This window comes from Heterodontus francisci, chromosome 20 (assembly GCF_036365525.1).
Source record: "Heterodontus francisci isolate sHetFra1 chromosome 20, sHetFra1.hap1, whole genome shotgun sequence".
Taxonomy (NCBI): Eukaryota; Metazoa; Chordata; class Chondrichthyes; order Heterodontiformes; family Heterodontidae; genus Heterodontus; species Heterodontus francisci.
In genome coordinates, this window is record NC_090390.1 from 82,211,716 (window position 1) to 82,233,647 (window position 21,932).

At 47.4% G+C, this 21,932-nt stretch overlaps 1 protein-coding gene across 2 annotated transcripts in view; it reads left to right on the top strand.

Moving 5' to 3' along the window:
- Positions 1-6,689: 6,689 nt before the first annotated feature.
- zgc:171482 (zinc finger protein) overlaps positions 6,690-21,932 on the top strand; it is a 496,237-nt gene continuing 480,994 nt past the window's right edge. The window contains exons 1-2 of one of the 2 annotated variants that reach the window (XM_068053130.1): positions 6,690-6,799; positions 14,572-14,676. In XM_068053130.1, the coding sequence (XP_067909231.1) occupies positions 14,572-14,676 (105 nt within the window). In that variant the 5' untranslated portion in view covers positions 6,690-6,799. The remainder of the gene's footprint in view (positions 6,800-14,571; positions 14,677-21,932) is intronic. The other variant, XM_068053131.1, reaches the window with a different exon arrangement.

Sequence of the window (21,932 nt, forward strand, 5' to 3'; positions counted from 1 at the left end):
ATTCAAGTTTCCTCTGTTCCAATTGTATCTTTGCTAACAATACCCTGTCTAGGTCTACTTCTAACACTGTTTCTGCTTCTTCAGATTCAAGGGAGAAATGGTTGGCCACTAGCCTTAGGAGTTCAGACTTCCTAGCCTTGCCACGTACAGTGATCCCACACTGCTCAGCCATTTCCCTCAACTCCTCCATAGACAGGGCTTTTAACTCATCCCAAGTTACTTCACCCCAGCTTGGAGAGCTACTCGCTTCAGTTGCAGACATGTTAGTATTCAATCACACACAACCACAAGAAAACCTGGATTGAAATCTTTTTTTCTTTTTGATTGGGATCAATTTGGCTTCCCATTTCCAATTTCCCGTTTGTCTGTGGGTCAAATCCAGGATGCTAGCCCCTAAATTTCTGTTATGACTAGGTGAGGCAGGGGTCTAGGGGTTCCCTCCTTGCTTGGTTTAACTGTAACAGGATTTAATTTTAGAAACACTGTGTTTTTAGCTCCCCCTCAGTAAATCCTTGTTCACTGCTTTCCAATTGTAGGGCAAAGAAATCAGACAGGTTTCCTTAAATTTAAACAAGAAAGGTGGAAGTTTATTAATCTTAAACTCTAATCTGGTTAACGACTACTAATATGTGAAGCAACCACACTAGCATGCATACGCGATAAACACACAGGCAGATAGAGACAGAAAAAGTAGAAAGGAATAAAGGGGAAAAGCTTGAGGCAATATCGGGATTATAATTACAGTCCTTTGAGTTCAATGTGGAGACTTTGGTTTCCAGTAAGTCCTGCTGTTCGTTGGGGCCCAGTTCACGCTTCAGCTTGTTTCATTGTCGGAGTCTTTTCTCTCTTGAGGTTTATTTGTCTTCCGTGGGTCCGGTGGCTTAGGAGAAAGTGAGAGAGAGACAGCCAGGAGAGAGACTTTCTTGTTCCTGTTTCAGTTGCAAACTCTTGTCTCAATTCAAACTGTCCTATGTCTCATTCAAAGGCCTGGATCAGCCAGTCAGTCATGTAACCAGCTGGTTTAACCAATCCTGTCTCTGTGGATTGTATTATCTTAGCATTCCCTGGAATGCGCTTCCTTACACTTTCAATGTCTGGTGATCAAAATCTGTTTGGGTTAATTGGATCAGGGAGCAGTTCTTTGTCTCCACAAGCATCATCTCTTAGTATGCAAATGTCCTTCCAGCCAAGTGACTGGTGATCTTCAAACAAGTAATTTCTTCACTCCAGCAGCAGTTTAAAATCAATGTTCATATGACAAAATTAATATGCCTCATTCTTGGCAGGTGGGGGTCTGCATGACATAATACAAGAAATGTCCCTGGGTCTGTTTCATTCACAGCTGTCAGGAAGAGGGGATGTTGGGGAAGTGTTCATTCCATCAGTCAGCTCTGCATTTGAAACAGGTGTTGGAGGTTTATAATAGGAGAAATTAATCATCCGTTTGCTGTCAATAGAAATGAGAGCTCAATTCACTGATTAGTATGGAACATCTCCTCTGATTTTAACTCTTCCTCCTCCTTGCTTTGTAATTTTTCCAAATTCTTCTGCCTTTTCTAATTATTTCTTTTCTTATTTCTTAGCTTATAATTGTTCTCCTTCAATTTCCTTTTCTCCAATGTCTCCCTCTCCTCACAAGCTGTGGATAAGAAATTCCATTCAGCCCACTGCAGTACATTAGTCCCGATAAAGCAAAAGGTCCCCCTTCACTTGCCCCTCCATCACGGCATCTAACTGCCCCTTAATCTAGATTGACACAGGAGTCTTTGAGTGGAATCTTACCACCTCCCAACCCCAAATGTCCCACCTGCCTGCGCGATCTTCCCAGAGGTGGCCAATTAAGAGGCCGCCTCCAGAAGTTCCATCCAATTAAAGACAGTGGGCGGGTTCCTGCAGCTGCAGGCCCAATCAGAGGAAAGTTGGCAGACCCACCGGGAGAGGTGGGACGTGCTCAGGAAGCAAGGAGAGCAGCAGGGTGTCTCAAAATGGAAGCGTCCTCAGAGGTGTGGAACAAAGTTAAAATGATGAGGGCCGAAGCCAGTAGACCCGTCAGAGCGAGGGGGAAATCACTCATGTGGGTTCATTTTGGCTGCGGGTGCAGCCTTTCCTGCCCACGGCCCTGTCACTGGCACATGGAGCCTCTGGCTCCGATGCCTCTCCCAGCCTGATGCCAGGGAGCAACCCCCATGGAGATGCTGTGCTCGGCACTCAGTGGGAGGCAGCTCTGATATCGGGAAGATCCTGGTGGAGTCCTCCCCAACCCCCTCATTATGCCCTTAATTGATCATTATTGGCTACCCATCACTGCCAGATGGGTGCTCAACCACCTCTGGCCAGATCGCCCAGAGGCAGAAACACATTGGGGCACCAACCCAACATCAACCTTTCCTATATCCCTCCCAGTCCAGCCTCTGCAAATCTCACAAGTTTCTTCCCTTTGACAGCTCAAACTGGTGTGAGGCAATCTCCAGGACAGCTCCTCACAACTTCAGTGTGCTTCTGAGTTATACTGCTACTGTTCTATTGATAGGAGCATAGAAACAGGTGAAGGCCATTCAGCCCCTCGAGCCTATTTTACCATTCAGTTAGATCATGGCTGATCTCTATCTCAAATCCATCTACCTGCCTTGGTTCCCTATCCTTGATACCCTTACCCAACAAATATTTATCGATCTCAGTCTTGAAAAGCTCTAATTGACCCCCCTGTCCTTGTGGAGACGAAGTCCCGTCTTCATATTGAGGATACCCTCCATCGTGTTGTGTGGCACTACCACCATGCTAAATGGGATAGATTTCAAACAGATCTAGCAATGCAAAACTGGGCATCCATGAGGTGCTGCGGGCCATCAGCAGCAGCAGAATTATACCCAACCACAATCTGTAACCTCATGGCCCGGCATATCCCCCACTCTAACATTACCATCAAGCCAGGAGACACACCCTGGTTCAATGAAGAGTGCAGGAGGGCATGCCAGGAGCAGCACCAGGCATACCTCAAAATGAGGTGTCAACCTGGTGAAGCTACAACAGAGGACCATCTGCGTGCCAAACTGCGTAAGCAGCATGCAATAGACAGAGCTAAGCGATCCCATAACCAATGGATCAGATCTAAGCACTGCTGTCCTGCCACATCCAGTCGTGAATGGAGGTGGCTCCACAAATATCCCCATCCTCAATGATGGAGGAGCCCAGCACATCAGTGCGAAAGATAAGGCTGAAGCATTTGCAACAATCTTCAGCCAGAAGTGCCAAGTTGATGATCCATCTCGGCCTCCTCCTGAAATCCCCAACATCACAGAAACCAGTCTTCAGCCAATTCGATTCACTCCACGTGATATCAAGAACTGACTGAAGGCACTGGATACTGCAAAGTCTATGGCCCCTCAAAATATTCCAGCAACAGTAATGAAGACCTGTGCTCCAGAACCTTCCGTGCCCCTAGCCAAGCTGTTCCAGAACAGCTACAACACTGGCATCTACCCTGCAATGTGGAAAATTGCCCAGGTATGTCCTGTACACAAAACGCAGGACAATTACCACCCCATCAGTCTACTCTCAATCATCAGTAAAGTGATGGAAGATGTCATCGATAGTGCTATCAAGCAGCACTTGCTTAACAATGACCTGCTCAGTGACGCTCAGTTTGGGTTCCGCCAGGGCCATTCAGCTCCTGACCTCATTACAGCCTTGGTTCAAACATGGACAAAAGAGCTGAACTCAAGAGGTGAGGTGAGAGTGACTGCCCTTGACATCAAGGCAGCATTTGACCGAGTATGGCATCAAGGAGCCCTCGCAAAACTGAGGTCAATGGGAATCGGGGGAAAACCCTTCTCTGTCTGGAGTCATACCTAGCGCAAAGGAAGATGGTTGTGGTTGTTGGAGGTCAATCATCTCAGCTCCAGGGCATCACTGCAGAAGTTCCTCAGGGTAGTGTCCTAGGCCCAACCATCTTCAGCTGCTTCATCAATGACCTTCCTTCAATCATAAGGTCAGAAGTGGGGATGTTCACTGATGCACAATGTTCAGCACCATTCATGACTCTTCAGAAACTGAAGCAGTCTGTGTAGAAATGCAGCAAGACCTGGGCAATATCCAGGCTTGGGCTGATAAGTGGCAAGTAACATTTTCACCACACAAATGCCAGACAATGACTATCCCCAACAAGAGCGAATTTAACCATCTCCCCTTGACATTCAATGGCATTACGATCGCTGAATCCCCCACTATCAACATCCTAAGGGTTGCCATTGACCAGAAACTGAACTGGAGTAGCCATATAAATACCATGGCGACAAGAGCAGGTCAGAGGCAAGGAATCCTGCGGCGAGTAACTCATCTCCTGACTCCCCAAAGCCTGTCCACCATCTACAAGACACAAGTCAGGAATGTGATGGAATACTCTCCACTTGCCTGGATGAGTGCAGCTCCAACAACATTCAAGAAGCTCGACACCGTCCAGGACAAAGTAACCCACTTGATCAGCACCCCATCCACCAATTACAATATTCACTCCCTCCACCATCAACACACAGTGGCAGCAGTGTGTACCATCTACAGGATGCACTGCAGCAATGCACCAAGGTTCCTTACACAGCACCTTCCAAACCTGCGACCTCTACCACCTCGAAGGACAAGAGCAGCAGATGCATGAGAACACCACCACCTGCAAGTTCCCCTCCAAGTTACACACCATCCTGACTTGGAACTATATCGCCGTTCCTTCACTGTCACTGGGTCAAAATCCTGGAACTCCCTTCCTAACAGCACTGTGGGTGTACCCACCCCACATGGACTGCAGCGGTTCAAGAAGGCAGCTCACCACCACCTTCTCAAGGGCAATTAGGGATGGGCAATAAATGCTGACCTAGCCAGCGATGCCCACATCCCCTGAATGAATAAAAAAAAGCAACTGCAAACACTTGAAGGAGAGAGTTTCAGAGTTCCAATACACTTTGAGTGAAAAGGTGCTTCCCTGATTTCCCTCCCAAAAGGTTTAGCTCTAATTTAAAGATCCTGCCGTCTCGTCCTGAATTCGCTCAGGAGAGGAGGATAGTTTCTCTCTATCTACCCTAATGAATCCCTTTATTGTTTTAAAGACCTCAATCAGAGTACTCATCAACCTTCTACGCTCATGGGAAGACAAAGTCAAGTCTATGCAACAAAAGCAGAAAATGCTGGAAATATTCAGCAGGTCAGGCACCTTGCTGTATGGCTGTGAATCATGGGCGACTTACAGCTACAAGGGAAAGACGCTCAACAATTTCCATCTTCACTGACTGCAGTGCATTATGCGTATATCATGGCAGGACAAAATCACAAATGTGGCAGTCCTCTCAATGGCAGAGCTCCCAAGTGTGTTGACACTAATCAATTGAGGCGGCTTCAGTGGATTGGTCACGTCCTCAGGACGGAAGACAGTCACGAACCCAAGGAGTTTCTTTATGGTGAGGTAGCCAGGACCAGACGACCAATGGGGTGCCACTTCAAGGATGCTTGCAAGTGTAACATGAAGTCCCTAAATGTCGACGAAGGCTCTGTACTAATCATGAACACCCAAAATCACTTAGATTTGACACAAGAGAATAAATTAAAGCCTGAAATAAGTGCAGAATGTTTCTATTCACCCCTCTACACTAAACTCAACCTTTGAGACAAGTAGGACCTCCTGACATTCATCCTATATTTACCTTTCAATAGTTTGAATCTGTACCCCTCATCTGGTATGAAGTGGTACTATGCCACTTGCTATCTGACACACCCGACTCTTTCCGTGAATTTGGTCCCAAGGCACTAGAAGCCCTCCTGCACCGAACCCAAATCCTCATTCTTCAGGTATGAACCCAGGCAGTGGGTGCCAGCTAGCTATTTAACTGTGAAGGCATCACATCAGAGCCTAATCCTCTCCTGGTCCACATCTGATTCCACGTCAAGTCACTGGGTTATGATCAGTGAAGACAATCTCAGCTGCTTTTCCCTTTCCTGCCCCATGAGTGCACAGAATGAGATCAGCAAATGGGGATAGACCCATCCTCTGACCTTCCTGTTTTGAGGTGGCACAGTTAGACAGAAAAAGCACTTATTATACAGGGTAGGTCAGGACACTCGGGAGTGCATTGCTCTTCTTGGAAATATTGCCACGAGATTCACATGAGAGGGCAGCCGGGTCCTCCGTTTAACGTCGCATCTGAAAGACAGCACCTCTGACAGTGCAGCACCCCTTCAGTACTGCTTCTGACCCAGAGGCGAGCGCACGACCAACTGAGCCACCATAAATGAAAGGACGGCATCCAATCCACTCATCCTGTTGTACCACTTAGCCTACACACTGAAATCCGTGCTGAAGGGCTGTAATCCAATAAAGGGTTAATGAAAATCTCTGTGTCTTTAAACAAAGCAATTTATTCCATCATAAACTCTGAAACAGCAGAGGTGGGTTTACACAAAGGGGGGGGGGGGTGGAATTCGAATTCACCCATCCTCTATATCCCATATCCGGGCTAAATAAAATCATTTACTTGGGGAATCTTTTTCCCCTCTCTCAGTCAATTCGCAAAACTGAGTGTTGGAGGCGCTGTGTGTTTGGTACCAGGGAAGCTGTTACATTGAAAGCATCGTCCAGCCCAGATTACTGGCAAATCATCACATCTCCCCCCCACACACACACACTCACTCTCTCTCTGTACCTTTAGCGACAGCATCTCAAGGAGATAGGGGCCAGGGGAAGAAGACAGACAGAGAGGAGAAACGAGAGAACAGGAACTGAAGGCGCAACATCTCCCATCTTTGCAACGAGTTCAATGTAAGTCGAGTTGAACGTCCTAAAAATTGATTATTGGTGTGATTTTGCAATCCAATATTCCGAGTACCGTAAAACTAATCTAACCGGAAGATTGATGTCTCACTTTAAAACGTGTATTTTTTGTAAATATTTTAGGATTTTAATTATAGACCTTAAGTCAGCGTGTTTTTCTGTGACTAGGGCGATGCTATTGAAGTGTGTAAATTTGCAGAGTAGTTTTGGTCAACAACATTGAATAAAATTCAAAAACACAAGGTTCACACTAGAGAGAGAGAGAGAGAGAGAAAGACAAGGACCTGGGGCTAATTGGCAGCATGTTTACTAGATTTCAATCGCCAAATATTTAAATAAACTAGATTCCCTCCAAGTGAGGGACATGTTAAGTGATATGACTGGGACACCTGCAAAGCAAGTAAGCATTTATATAGATTTAAAAATAAAGGAAAGTTCACACTGTAGACTGAGAGACGGAGTCACTTGGCAGTGCCCTTTCGCCAAGTGCCAAACATGTCACTTTTAGTAGAAATTGGCAGCCAGTTTTGTTTCTTCTGTCTTGGCTCATGAGGACAGTCTCCCTATTTAGGAGTGAGTCACCTTGAGAAATAGTGAAGGACTATCAAACCTGTACCATATTATTCTGGCTACACGGCCAAGAGTGTCCTTCATTGCTGAGGGAGGGGAAAAAAAGTATTTCTTGAACCAGATTTGAAGAGACGCCCAGGATGTTCTTCCCTATCCCACGAAAACTAGTTCTTCACACCCCTGCTGCAGTTTCTGTTTGCGAGTTAGCACTGGCATCTGTATAAGCACAGTGGGTCATTCCATATCAGCAGGCTTGTTTGCAGGTAACAGGATGGTTCTTAATTTGCAAAGAACTAGTCAGATCTTGAGGAGATATTCCTGAGAAAGTTATCAGAAATAAGTGGGTATGAAGATAGTTTTAACTCCAGGGATTTTATATTATAGAATTGTTTGCCTCGTGAACTTTACATCTGTATTTTTTTTCCTGCAGATTGATTATGGAATAATATTTTAAATTTATATAAGATTTTCTGCTCAGAAACCAGCCAATTGGCTCCACATGAGCCTCCTCTCACCCTACTTCATCTCACCTCATCAACAGAACCTTCTATTCCTTTCTCTCATGTGTTTATCCAGCTTCCCCTTAAATACATCAATGCAATTCGCCTGAACTATTCCATGTGGTAGCATATTGCACATTCTAGCCAATGTCTGGCTGAAGTTGCTTCTCCTGAATTCCCTATCGGATTTAACAGTGACTATGCAATCTTTGGGGGCACTTTCTTATTATTATGAAAATGTTAAATGCAATTAAAAACCTAGACAGTTCATGTGGAATTTCAGTGGTTTTTATGTCATGATTGCATTCACAAAGACTTCAAAAAGCAAAAATCTTGCAAAATTTCCAACAATTCAAACTTGCATGTTCACTCATTTCTATTTTTCATCATTCTGGAAACAGCTGTTTGATTTGTGTGCAGCTTGTCTTTGGGTTTAAAGATGAGACATTCATGACACTCTTGATTCCTTCGCCACTGTTACTGCAAAAAAAAAAGCAAGCAAAGAGCTACCAAAATGATAACTACTTACTCCAGCCTGATTCTTCACTGTCATTTTATTTTGTTGGTGAATTTTTGTTCTTGATAAGGTGTGGGTACATTAAGTGCTGGAGAATAGCACACTTCAGAATTTCTAGCACCCAGTATTCACACCAAGCACCCCCAGGTCAGGTTTAGCATGGCTCCCTGTCCTCAGCCCAAACTCAGAAAAGCAATCCTTACTGCACTGTTGTGGACAGGTAGGAAATGATAGGGGTGGTTTTTCTTTTCACCTCTCAACTGACCGCAGACAGTGTTTTTATTAGAATTGTGTGTTAACCCTTGAGCATTTTAATGGTCAATAAACAGACAAATGACAGGTTTTCTGATAGGTTTAAAGAAAGATAAATGTTTATTAAACAAAACCTGAAAATTTGAAACTTCACCCACATACACATGCACAAACGTGCATACACACAAGAGAAATAGAGATTAAAAGATAGCATGCATTTAGGTCTGGTATTTTTATAAAGAGTTCATTGTGAAACCTTGTTTGTTTTCCTGGGAGGAAAACTTAAACGATGCAGTCCTGTTCTTCCTTTTCTCCTGGTTCACTGGAGTTAAGCTTTGGAGAGTTTCAGGTGGACGGATGCTTGGCTGCAGACTTCTTTGGTTAAATCTCAGTTACAGTCCGATGACGAAGATCCTGTTTCAGTCTCTCAGATGGAGAGTTTTCAAAGGTCACCTTTTCATCTCTGCCGCCAGGTAGTTTTTAAAGATGGTATTCGACAGGATCTTTTTCTCGGCTGGAATAGATCTCTCTCAGCATCCTACCCGCTGGCTTTTTGTCTCTGCTCTGGATTTCTGCACAATAAAGTCTCTTTTTAAAAAAAGACCTTATCAGGTGACAGAAGATGCTGCTCTCCCCTGGTGTTTTCATACAATGGCCGGAGTTTTACCCCTCCTGGGAGTGGGCTGGAGGCGCCGGGAGGGGAGTAAAATAGAGTGGGAGGCGGGGGGTGCTATTCCCATTGCCTACCCTCCCCCGCTGCTATTTTACCAGCAGCATTTTACCGGAGATTGAAAACGGCCTGCCTGCCCCAGGCCAATTGAAGCCCCTAAGTGGCCAATTAATTGCCACTTAAGGGCCTCGTCCTGCCACTTTTACTGGCAGCTCCTGGAGGCGGGACATCCTGCCTCAGTGGGGCAGAAGTCCCGTCCGATGCCAATTAAACGCCTGTGCCGTGCAAAATCACTGCGTGGTTTCCACGTCTGGCTCGCCTCCGACCTTTCAGCCAATAGGCGGAGCCTCTGCCACAACATAAAATTCCGCCCAATGTCCCTGAATGTGTGGCCATTGTTAGACAATGGTGTTTGATTGTTGCTGATCTTGATAAAGTGGTGTTTGGTCACACCTATTATCCTGAGTTTGGGTCTAGAGACCCTGTGTGCACAGGTGATTGTTAGTCGAAATGGTTGAAAAAGGTAGCCATTAACATTAAATGGGTCCATTAGCATTACTAATGCTTTCTTCAAGGTTGGTCCAGACATGATGATAGGTTTATTCTCCAACAGTCACTATGCATATTCATGGTACAGGAGAGGTCACCTGACCTCTTACTCCATTTTGTCTTCTCGCATAAGCGTGCCCATTTTTGGGAGGCTAATTCATCAGTTCATTGTTATAGTTCATAACTTCTCTTTGTGTGACTTTTACCCAATTCCCACACCAGCCAGTTGAAAGTGCTAATTTGCGGATAATTCTGTGCTCTGAGCCTATTTCTCTCTCTCTCTCTCTCTCTCTCTCATTCCAATCCTTTCACTGCTTGTTTCTCTCTCTCAATTTTACCCTCTCTCTCCTCTCAATCCCTCATTCCCTGTTACTCATTTCAAGCTTTCTCCTTCATTTCCCTTTGTAATCCCTGTGTCTCACTTCAGTCCCTAGCTGCTAGTCTCTCTCTTCTCATCCCTTATTCTTTAACTCTCTCTCTTTGTCTGTCCTTCATACTAGGAACCTAACACCTATCTCTTTCTCCTTGATGCCTCACTCATCATCTTCTTCAATCTCCTCATTTAAAAATAAAATTCTTGACTATTTGGGAGCTGACAAACTTCTCTCAGTTTCTCAAATACATTTTGTCCCCCTTGAAAGGGACTTTCACTAAAACCATTCTGATCCAAGATCACCACCAACACTATAGTGAGTACAAACTATTTTATGGTCCCTTTAAAGCCAGCACGTAGTTGCCCCAGTGACTGGGTAGCGTGTGTAAGTTAGCGTTCAGTGCCAGAAGCAGATCACACCAGTCTGGCAGGAGACTGGCTGTAAGGCAGATACATTTGACCTAAGTGCTCCCAGAATTAGTATTAATAAATTAACTAGTGTTAATATTAACCAGGGTCCTGCTTCTGGTATCGATCCCGTGCTTTCTACTGAAAGGTATGTGGGTGGAGGTGAATGTCAGTTAGAGACTGGGCTTTACTGTGTAGCCTCCCATGGTTTAATATCATAATGAGACTCACTATGCAGGTTCATACATAGAGAATGGACATTTAGCAGAAATATCAACGGTGAGTCGGTACCCTTGGGACTGAGCCCAAGCAAGAGTCAAAGTCTTTGGGAGAGCCAGGGTGGAGGGAGAAAGTAATTCTACCACAAGCAATGACATCATCACCATGAAATCTCTTTACGTTTGACCTCATAATTGGTAATAAATGTCAATTAAAAAAAAAATAAAGCATTGCCGGAACCAGCAATATAATTTGCATTAAAAATAATGACATAATGTCCTTTAGGGAAGGAAATCTGCTGTCCTTACCTGGTCTGTCCTACATGTGACTCCAGACCCGCAGCAATGTGGTTAACTCTTACATGCCCTCTGAAATGGCCTAGCAAGCCACTCAGTTGTATCTAATCGCTACAAAGTCAATAAAAAGGAATGAAACCGGACGGACCACCCGGCATTGACCGAGGCATCGGAAACGACAACGGCAAACCCAGCCCTGTCGACCCTGCAAAGTCCTCCTTACTAACATCTGGGGGCTTGTGCCACTGTTGGGAGAGCTGTCCCACAGACTAGTCAAGCAACAGCCTGATATAGTCATACTCATGGAATCATACCTGACAGACAATGTCCCAGACACTGCCATCACCATCCCCGGGTATGTCCTGTCCCACCGGCAGGACAGATCCAGCAGAGGTGGCAGCACAGTGGTGTACAATAGGGAGGGAGTTGCCCTGGGAGTCCTCAACATTGACTCTGGACCCCATGAAGTCTCATGGCATCAGATCAAACATAGACAAGGAAACCCCCTGCTGATTACCACCTACTGCCCTCCCTCAGCTGATGAGTCAGTAGTCCTCCATGTTGAACAGCACTTGGAGGAAGCACTGAGGGTGGCAAGGACACAGAATGTACTCTGGGTGGGGGGACTTCGGTGTTCAATTAATAAAACAAAAAAACTCAACCTAATTAGCATTTTAATTAAAACAAGAAATTCGGGAAATACTCAGCAGGTCTGGCAGCATCTGCGGAGAGAGAAGCAGAGTTAACGTTTCAGGTCAGTGACCCTTCTTCAGAACTGGCAAATATTAGAAATGTAAAAGGTTATAAGCAAATAAAGCGGAGGTGGGGCAAGAGATAACAAAGGAGAAGGCGTAGATAGGACAAGGTCACAGAATAGCTGACCAGAAGGTCGTGGAGCAAAGGCAAACAATATGTTAATGGTGTGTTGAAAGACAAAGCATTAGTACAGATAAGGTGTTAATGGACTGAAAATTGAACAGCCACAAGTACAAACATGAAAAAAACAGTGGGTAAACAACCTGAACAAACTGGGATGAAATAAAATAAAATAAACACCAAAAAAATGTAAAAAAAGAAAAATGAAAAAAGTAACTAAATATAAAAGTTAAATGGGGGGCCCGTCATGCTCTGAAATTATTGAACTCAATGTTCAGTCCGGCAGGCTGTAGTGTGCCTAACCAGTAAATGAGATGCTGTTCCTCAAGCTTGCGTTGATGTTCACTGGAACACTGCAGCAAACCCAGGATAGAGATGTGAGCATGAGAGCAGGGGGGTGTGTTGAAATGTCCAGCAACCGGAAGCCCGAGGTCATGCTTTCAGACTGAGTGGAGGTGTTCCACTAAGCGGTCACCCATTCTGCGTTTGGTCTCCCCAATGTAGAGGAGACCGCATTGTGAGCTGCGAATACAGTATACTACATTGAAAGAAGTACAAGTAAATCGCTGCTTCACCTGAAAGAAGTGTTTGGGGCCTGGGATAGTGAGGAGAGAGGAGGTAAATGGGCAGGTATTACACCTCCTGCGATTGCAGGGGAAGGTGCCGTGGGAAGGGGACGAGGTGGTGGGGGTAATGGAGGAGTGGACCAGGGTGTCGCGGAGGGAACGATCCCTTTGGAATGCTGACAGGGGAAGGGAGGGGTAGAAGCGTTTGGTAGTGGCATCACGCTGGAGATGGCGGAGAATGATCCTTTGGATATGGAGGCTGATGGGGTGGAAAGTATTTAATATAAAAGTATTTTATATAAATAATATAAAAGTTCTAATATTTGCCAGTTCTGAAGAAGGGTCGCTGACCCGAAACGTTAACTCTGCTTCTCTCTCCACAGATGCTGCCAGACCTGCTGAGTATTTCCAGCATTTCTTGTTCTTATTTCAGATTTCCAGCATCCGCAGTATTTTACTTTTATTTTAGCATTTTAATTACTTGCTTAATGGTTCAGGTGAGGAGTCATGTGATGGCATTTTTGTCCGCATCAGAGCATTAACTACAATTCACTCTGACTCTCTTACTGCTCCTGGATACACCTGAATGTAAAAGCAGGCAATGTTCAGGACATACGATTGACTCTGTCCCTAACAGTGTTCAATCTCGTGCTTTGTGGGAGGGAGGGAATGATGATGGAGGGGAAAGTAAATGTTTTAAAAGAAGATACATTCTGTGATACATAAACTATTTTATTAAACTTTTTAATATCTTGATAATTTGAGGACAGTGACTTGCTGGAGTGTTGGGAGTTACAGTAAAAGCAATGTGGCTTTATCAGCTGTTCTCTAACAGTCTAGATGGCTGCCCTTTGATGCATGCTTTGCATCATTGCTAAACTCTCACTAAACCCGCCCTTGATATAGGAGCCTTGATTGGTGTGCCGGCCGATTATTTAAGTGATTTTGATGGTTGGAAAATCTTCGTTCCCATGGCCAGCATAAGTTCCCAAGATTATGCTCTCCTAATTGGACCCTCAAAGTTACGATCTCTGAGGTTGATCCCGGATATGAATCCTTAACCCTGACAGAGAGCCTATTCTGATGGGCCAATCAGGGTGACTTTTGGGTTAATCCCAGGGTTATCAAACAAGAATTAGCATCACAAGTGCCCCTTTGAGGGCACAACTGATGTTAGAATTATGTAGTATTATGCAGTATTTACAGGATAGAAACAGGCCATTTGGCCCAACTGGACTATCCTGGTCTTTATGCTCCACACAAGCCTTCTCCCAACCCTCTTTATCTAACCCTATCAGCTTGTTCTTTTCGTTCATTCATGGGATGTGAGCATCACTAGAAAGGCCAGCATTTATTGCCCAATCCTCAATGCCCTTTAGATTCCCTTTTCCCCTTGTGTTTATCTAGCTTCTCCTTAAATGCAACTATGCTATTCGCCTCAACCACTCCCCGTGATAGCAGATTTCACATTCTCAGGGTAAAGAAGTTTCTCCTGAATTTCCTATTAGATTTATTAGTGACTATAATATATATGGTTTAATCAAACTAAAAGAAGCTTGACATGAACACAACTGTCCCAGCAAAAGTTAAGCGAACCTCCCCAGTGTTCTTATCAGTGTCAGAATACCGGCCGACGCAAGTTGTAAAACTTGTGAGCATGAGGAGCATTTTTGTCCTCACTCAAACGATGATGGAATCTGTGCAGAAGCACATTGACATGGGTAGTATATGGATTCAAGCGACAATTAATTTGTTCCTGCAGCCAGAGGGAAACAGGGATAAGCGATGGGTTTTGTTTGAACTTCTGGTATTCCTCCTGTTCCTAAACACTCTTCTGATCTTCTGAATATAATGCACAATCTCACTGAGGTCCGTTCAATTCACTTAGACACTATTCATTTAAGCCTCCACCCTCGAATCCCACTCTAGACGTCTTATGTCTGTCTATCTTTTTTCTTTTGCAGATGAAATCTGTGGGGACAGGTGAGATAGAGTTGTTCACAGACAGCTACTGTAACATCTGCAATGCACAGTTAATCTCCGAGTCCCAGAGAGTAGCACATTATGAGGTAAGGAATGTTGGCACTGTATCACCCCACCCCTGCATGCCCCCCACCAACCAGCACCCCCAAAAGGTGAAATCCTTTAGTCAGATCCTTTACACTTGTCGGGAAGGGGTGATAGGCCTCCCATCAGTTACCCGAAACTTTCAACAAGCAAAATAAAACCACCGCCGTGACCAAACAGAAGAAAAGAAAGGATTTGCATTTAAATCGCGCCTTTCACAACCTCAGGAAATGCAGTACTTTTAAAGTGTAGTCAATCAAGTATTGTAGGAAACACAGCAGCAAACTTGCACATAGCAAGATCCCACAAATGGCAATGGGATAATGCCCAGATCATCTTTGTATGCGGGCGTTGGTTGAGAGAGAAATATTGGCCAGGCACCCTTGCTCTTCTGTGAAATAGTGGCATGGATCCTTTTGCAGCCACCTGAGAGATCAGCAGGGGCCTCAGTTTAATGTCTCATCCAAAACACAGTGCAGCACTCCACTCAAATGTCAGGCTGGATTTTGTGTTCAAGTCTCTGGAGTGGGGTTTGAACCCATGACCTTCTGTTTCAGGGCAGGGAGTGCTATCCATTGTGCCACAGTTGACATTTCAAAATTACCATCCTGAGAGTTCTTTTTTTTATTCATTCATAGAATATGGGCATCCCTAGCAAGGCCAGCATTTGTTGCCCATCCCGAATTACCCTTGACAACTGAGTGGCTTGCTAGAGACCCCCTTCAAAATAATGACAGACTCCTGGGGACCCCCACTCAAATAATGACACATTCCTGGGGACCCCCATTCAAATAATGACATACTCCTGGGGACCTCCACTCAAATAATGGCACATTCCTGGGGACCCCCACTCAAATAATGACAGACTCCTGGGGACCCCCACTCAAATAATGACACATTCCTGCGGACCTCCACTCAAATAATGACAGACTCCTGGAGACCCCCACTCAAATGATGACACACTCCTGGGGACCCCGACTCAAATAATGACAGACTCCTGGGTACCTCCACAATATTGCTGTGGGTCTGGAGTCACATGTGGGCCAGACTAAGTAAAATGGCAGATCTCCTTCCTTAAAGGACAGTAAGGAACCAGATAGGTTTTTACAACAATCAATAATAGTTTCACCATTACTGAGACTAGCTGCTTTTAATTATTATTTAATTGAATTGAAATTCCACCAGCTGCCATGGTGGGATTGGAAGCCATTTATTTATTTTATTTATTTATTTAGAGATACAGCACTGAAACAGGCCCTTCAGCCCACCGAGTCTGTGCCGACCAAGAACCACCCATTTATACTCACCCTACAGCAATCCCATATTCTCCTACCACCTACCTACACTAGGGGCAATTTATAATGGCCAATTTACCTATCAACCTGCAAGTCTTTTGGCGGTGGGAGGAAACAGGAGCACCCGGCGAAAACCCACACAGTCACAGGGAGAGCTTGCAAACTCCGCACAGGCAGTACCCAGAATTGAACCCGGGTCCCTGGAGCTGTGAGGCTGCGGTGCTAACCACTGCGCCACTGTGCCGCCCACCGCCACTGTGCCGCCCATGTCCCCAGCTTATTAGCCTGGGCCTCTAGATTAGTAGTCCAGCAACATTACCACCACTACGCCACTGTCTCCCCATGTCAAGCATTCAGTGCAGGAAACCCAGAGTTATGTGAGGTGACAGTTAGCAATTAGCCCCGTCAATGTTACAGTTGTCAACACTGGAGAGATGTCAGGAGTGAAGAGTCTGATCAAAAAGTAATGAGATAGATCACAGGCCCATTGATGTACACAGAACTGTGTGCTCATTGTCATAAGGCCAAGTTTTCGAAGCAAGCCTTGGGAGGTCCAACAGGAGATCCCAGGGGACCTGTAAATCCAACAGATTTCTGCCCATTCATCATTTCATTTTCTCTGTTACTCAATATAATGAGAATATCTTTTGCAGTGAAAGCTCTTGAGTAGCTGACATTCTTTCCAGAATTAGGGTGGGGTTCCCAGGAGCGTGTCATTATTTTGAAAGGGGGTTCCAGTAGTGTGTCATTATTTTGAAAGGGGGTTCCAGGAGTGTGTCATTATTTTGAAAGGGGGTTCCAGGAGTGTGTCATTATTTTGAAGGAAGTCCCCCACTCAGGCATTTAAAGTCCCCAGTCAAGATATTGAAATGGATTATAAGGAAACCTCCATTATCTACTTCCCAATTATCTACCAGATGTTTCACGGAACATAGGTTTGTGGAAGACACCATGGGAATTTTAAGAGTAATGCTCCCTCTACACTGTCCCATCAAACACTCCCAGGGCAGGTACAGCTCTGGCTGGAGAGTTTTGAATTATTTCCTGTATGGAAGCAGGGAAAGCAGCTGATCCTGGAGCCGCCTGGTGGAGCAGCAACTGCAGAGGAGAGTGACGTGCAAGTGTGGAAGTGAATCTATCTATTGGGGAGGAAAGAAGGCTGCAATTTTTTTAGAGGTGGATGTTGGAGCACCTGAAAAACTCTTTTGTTTAGACTGTTGGGGGAGGGAGAAGAGGCTGGAAAATTCAGGGGTGTGGCTGCCAAAACCTGTAGAGAGCCCCTGTATTTGAATCTGTGCTTTTTCCATCCTGCACACAGGGAGTTCCCTCCCCACCCCAATTGCTTGGTTTGGGACGGCTGGAGCTGCCCTGATGAGGAAATTATCACTGTAACAGCAGAAGAGGAGAGTACTGGGCAGCTCCATCTGACCCGGGTGAAGAAGCCTCCCCCAACCAGAAGGCAACTGGAAGTTTGAACTTTGGACTGTCTGTATTAAGGTGCTGCAACCACCTGTTGGAGAGAAACATTCCTCGCAGCCTTTCTCTCCCTTCCACCACCCAACCACCTATTCTCCCCATTTTCCACCCCATCCTCCTCTACTCCCACTCCCAAACCATGTCTTTTTTTTCAAGGGGGGGCATGGCTCTTCGACCCCATGGCAAACCCATCATCACCGGTGGCGGGGCCCTCTCATGTGCTGCTGCAGCTGTGCCTGTTGTCCCGTCACCTTTTTGGGCAAATTAACTTCAAAGCATCAGGTCAAGAGTTATGTCCACCCAAATATGACAATGGAGGCATGTGCAAAAGCAATGGCCGAGGTTGTCGGCCCCTCAGCCATTGTCACTGTCTCCAAAGTGTACAGGAAAGCTGTCTTTTTCCTGAAGACCAAGCAGACGGTGTCCCTGGCCCTGATTAAGGGCATCAACGTGGATGGGACTTTTCTGCCAGTTGACCCCTCTGAAGGCCGCTGTGCAATGGATCACATTGTCACATATCCCGCCTTTTATTCCAAGAGAGCTGCCCCTCCCCCACCTGCACCATCGAGGGGAGGTAAAGATGGGGATCACCCGAATCCTGCTCGGTATTCAGGACAACAGCCTCCGGCATATCAAGTCCTTCTGTCACCAGATCTTTATGCAGCTGGCACGGGATGAAATGTTGGACGGCCTGCAAAGGGGTGGGGCATGTTCATAACAGTTGCCCCAACCTCAAAACCATCAATTCCATATCAACTTCACAGCCTCCAGTTGGGATGGGAGCTCGGTCCAAGTAGAAGGAACACGCGGAAGAAGAACAAACACAGAGAGGCACAGCCCAGGCCTGAGGCCAGCGCAAGGCCTGATGCCAGGGAGCCCACCTGCTCCACGGCTGAGCTCAGGCCCAAGGTAACTGGGCAGAAGGAGGATGTGGAGGCCTCTGAGCCTTCGCACCCTAACGGGAAAAAGAGGAGGAGGCACCCATCCACAGAGGCAACTCAGGGGCCTGAAGTGTCCCCAGGATCCCCCTCCCACCACCATCATCAAAACCGTAAGGCGTGGGCAGGTGCTTCTACTCCTCAGGATGGAGGGTAGGGGGGTGCTGTAGATTTAGCCCCTGCTGTAGGGGGAGGGTGAGTGTAGCCCTGCCTGTGGTGGGAGAGCCTGGGCTCGCTTCTAGTGAAGCCTCTCCGTCTGCCACTGGGTCAGGTATCCTGGGTGGAGGTTGAGGGTGGGTCCCCAAGGGTTGGCTCCCCAGCCTGGGATGTATCCGACTCAGTGACAAACGAATATAGTGCCCCACCTGCTGAGCCTGTGGGTCCGGAAGCGCTGGTGTCCACGGGCCCAGTTTCCCTGAAGGAGCCCAGGAAGTACTCCTCTGCCATCGATCCTGGGGGTGGGATCATGACGGAGGAGGAACCAGCTGGCACTGTGTGGGGGGTGTGTTGGCCACTAGTGGCGACTGCCCGGAAGAGGATGGGGACTCGGTGTGGAGCACGGAGGACGATATAGAATCCATCGCCCATGAGGCGATGGACACCCTCATGCACCCACCGAGTCTTCTCTAATCCCATAAGCAGAATTCAGGGACTTCCTTGCGGTTAGCAGAGGTTATCATAATAAAGTTCAGCTGGCCCTTGATCGGGGGTCAGAACTGGCGCAGATCATCGAGTCCGTCCGTGTACAAACGTGAGACCAATTGTGCAGCATCGGTTCAAGGCTTTCCTCAATGGGCTGTTGAGGGAGTGGTCAGCGACAAGCTCTTCTGTTCCCTCTTCACAGTGAGGTGTTGGTGACGGTTTTTAAGTACCTTTGACATGAAGATAACCATAGCCAGCCTCAACATCAACGGCAGCAGGGGGTCTCACCGCAGCTTTCACAATCTCTCAGTCCTCAGGGAAGGGAGATACGCGGTGAGCTTTCTGCAGGAAACCCACACCGTTCCAGGAGACGAAGCCACCTGGCTCCTGGAGTGACAGGGTGGGGTCTACATGAGTCACCTCACCCCTATTTCTAGTGGGGTGGCTATTTTGTTGGCCCCGACTTTTCAGCCGGATATCTTGGGGGTCAAGGATCTTGTGCCAGGCCGCTTGCTTCAGCTCGCCATTCGCCTGGGTGGCGTGCCACTTCACTTTGTGAATGGGCCTGGCATGTTGCAAGTGCACTTCTTTAAAGAAGTGTTCACTCTCTTGAGCTCTATTGATAGCGGCAAGTGCATCATCCTCGGGAAGGATTTTAACTGTAACCTCGAGGTGAGGGATCTCTCCGGTCCCCAGCGCGGCCAAGTGTCAGTGGAGAAGTTGAGGGAACTGATCAGCTCCCTCAACTTGCTGAACATTTGGCAGAATCTCCATCCCGACTCCGGAGCCTTCACCTGGAGCAGGAGGGTCCCGAATCGACCGCCTCTACATTTCGCAGACGTATGTCTCCTGCTTCTCGGCGGCCTCCATGCGGCGAGTGCCATGCTTGGACCACCACCTGCTGTGGGCAGAGCTCGCTGTGCTCTGCACGTGGGCGGAGTCCACGTACTAGCACTTCAAAAACTGTCTGCTGGAGGACGAGCAATTCCGGGACTCAGTCCGTTGATTCTGGGCCGATTGGAGAAGGAAGGGGAGAGGCTTCCTCTCCTTGCGGCTATGGTGGGATGTGGGCTAGACTTCCATCCATGTCTTCTGTTAGAAGTACGCGAAGGGGTCAACCAAGAGACAGGAAGCCGAGATCGTGTGTCTGGAGAGGGAGGTGCTCGACTTGGAGTATCGCCTTGGTCATGCCATTTCACACCCAGTCCTGTGGCAGGCGTACAAAGAGAAGAAGGGCACGCTGAGGGAACTGCAGCTCATAGGGTCCCGAGGCGTGTACGTGAGGTCGCAGATCCAGATCCTAGAAGATTTCGACCGTGCCTTACCCTTTTTCTACTCGCTGGAAAAATGGCGGGGGGTCCGTAAGCAGCTCGTTGAGCTACTGGCCGACGACAGATTCTCCATCAAGGATCCGGAGGGAATGGGCCTTTTGTTCTGTACCTATGACGAAGCACTGTTCTCTCCAGATCCTTCGAGGACAGACGCAGAGTTTTGTGGGAGGACCTGCCGAAGGTCAGCCAGGAGGGCGCTGAACGACTGCAGGCTCCACTCACGTTGGCGGAGCTGACCGGCGCCCTCCACCAACTCTCGAGGGGCAAATCCCAGGTGCTGGGCGGGCTGACCGTGGAGTTCCTCAGGGCATTCTGGGGCATCCTGGGGGACGATTACACGCGGGTCCTGGGGAAAGCCTGGTGACCAGGGAAATACCCCTCCCGTGGCGCAAGGCAGTTATCGTCCTTTTGCCGAAGAGGGGTGATCTCTGCCTGCTTAAGAACAGGTGTCCGATCTCAGCACGGATTATAAGATCTTTGCCCGGGCTATGTCTATCTGCCTGGGCTCCATGCTGACCCACATGATCCACCCCAACCAGTCCTATACGGTCCCGGGCCGGTCCATCCAGGACAACACCCAACTGGTCCGGGACTTGATCCATCTTTCCCAGAGGACTGGTCTGTCGGTCGCCTTTCTCTCTCTTGGTCAGGAGAAGGCGTTCGAAAGGGTGGATCACGAATATCCTTTCGGGACTCTGCGCACATTCGGACTCGGGCTGCACTGCATTTTGTAGCCCGGGTCCGACTTTTAAACATCACCGCAGAGTGTCTAGTCAAAGTTAATAGGTCCTTGATGGCGCCCCCTCACTTTAGGAGAGGAGTATGTCAGGTATACCCATGTCCAGCCAGTTATATACCATCTGCGTGGAGACGTTCCTGTGCCTGCTTCGCAGGAGGTTGGCGGGTTTGGCTCTGCGCAGGCCGAGCATGCGGGTCATCCTCTTGTTTACGCCGATGACGTGCTCCTCGCGGTCACAGATCCTGTTGACTTGCGGAGGATGCGCGAGTGCCAGCAGACCTTTTCTGCCATACCCTTCGCGATATTCAGTTAGGAGAAATGTTCCAAAACCCTGATAGGTCAGTGGTGGCTGGACTTCCTGCCAGAGGGGTTAACACTTTTCACGCACTTCCTCTATCTGAGAGTCCATCTTAGCTTTGCTGAGGAAGCCTGGCCGGCAAACTGGCGGGAGTTGTAGGCGAAAGTCACCACTCGGCTGGAGCGCTGGGCAGGACTGCTCCGAGTGCTTTCCTACAGGGGCCGAGCGCTGGTCATAAACCAACTGGTGGCCTCGATGCTGTAGTACCAGTTGGTCACATTGGCCCCGCCCCCTGCATTTGCCACCAAGATCCAGAAGAAGCTCGTCGATTTTTTCTGGGGCAAGAGGAAACACTGGGTCTCTGCCGCGGTCCTGAGTCTCCTGATTGAGGAAGGCGGCCAGTCGCTGGTGTGCATCCGCATTGAGGCTGAGACTCTCCTCCTTCGGACCCTGCAGAGATACCTGAATGTCGATCGTCCTCCCAGATGGTGTGTGCTGGCGACGTATTTTTTTCCACCGGGGCACTGCCTCCAAGACAA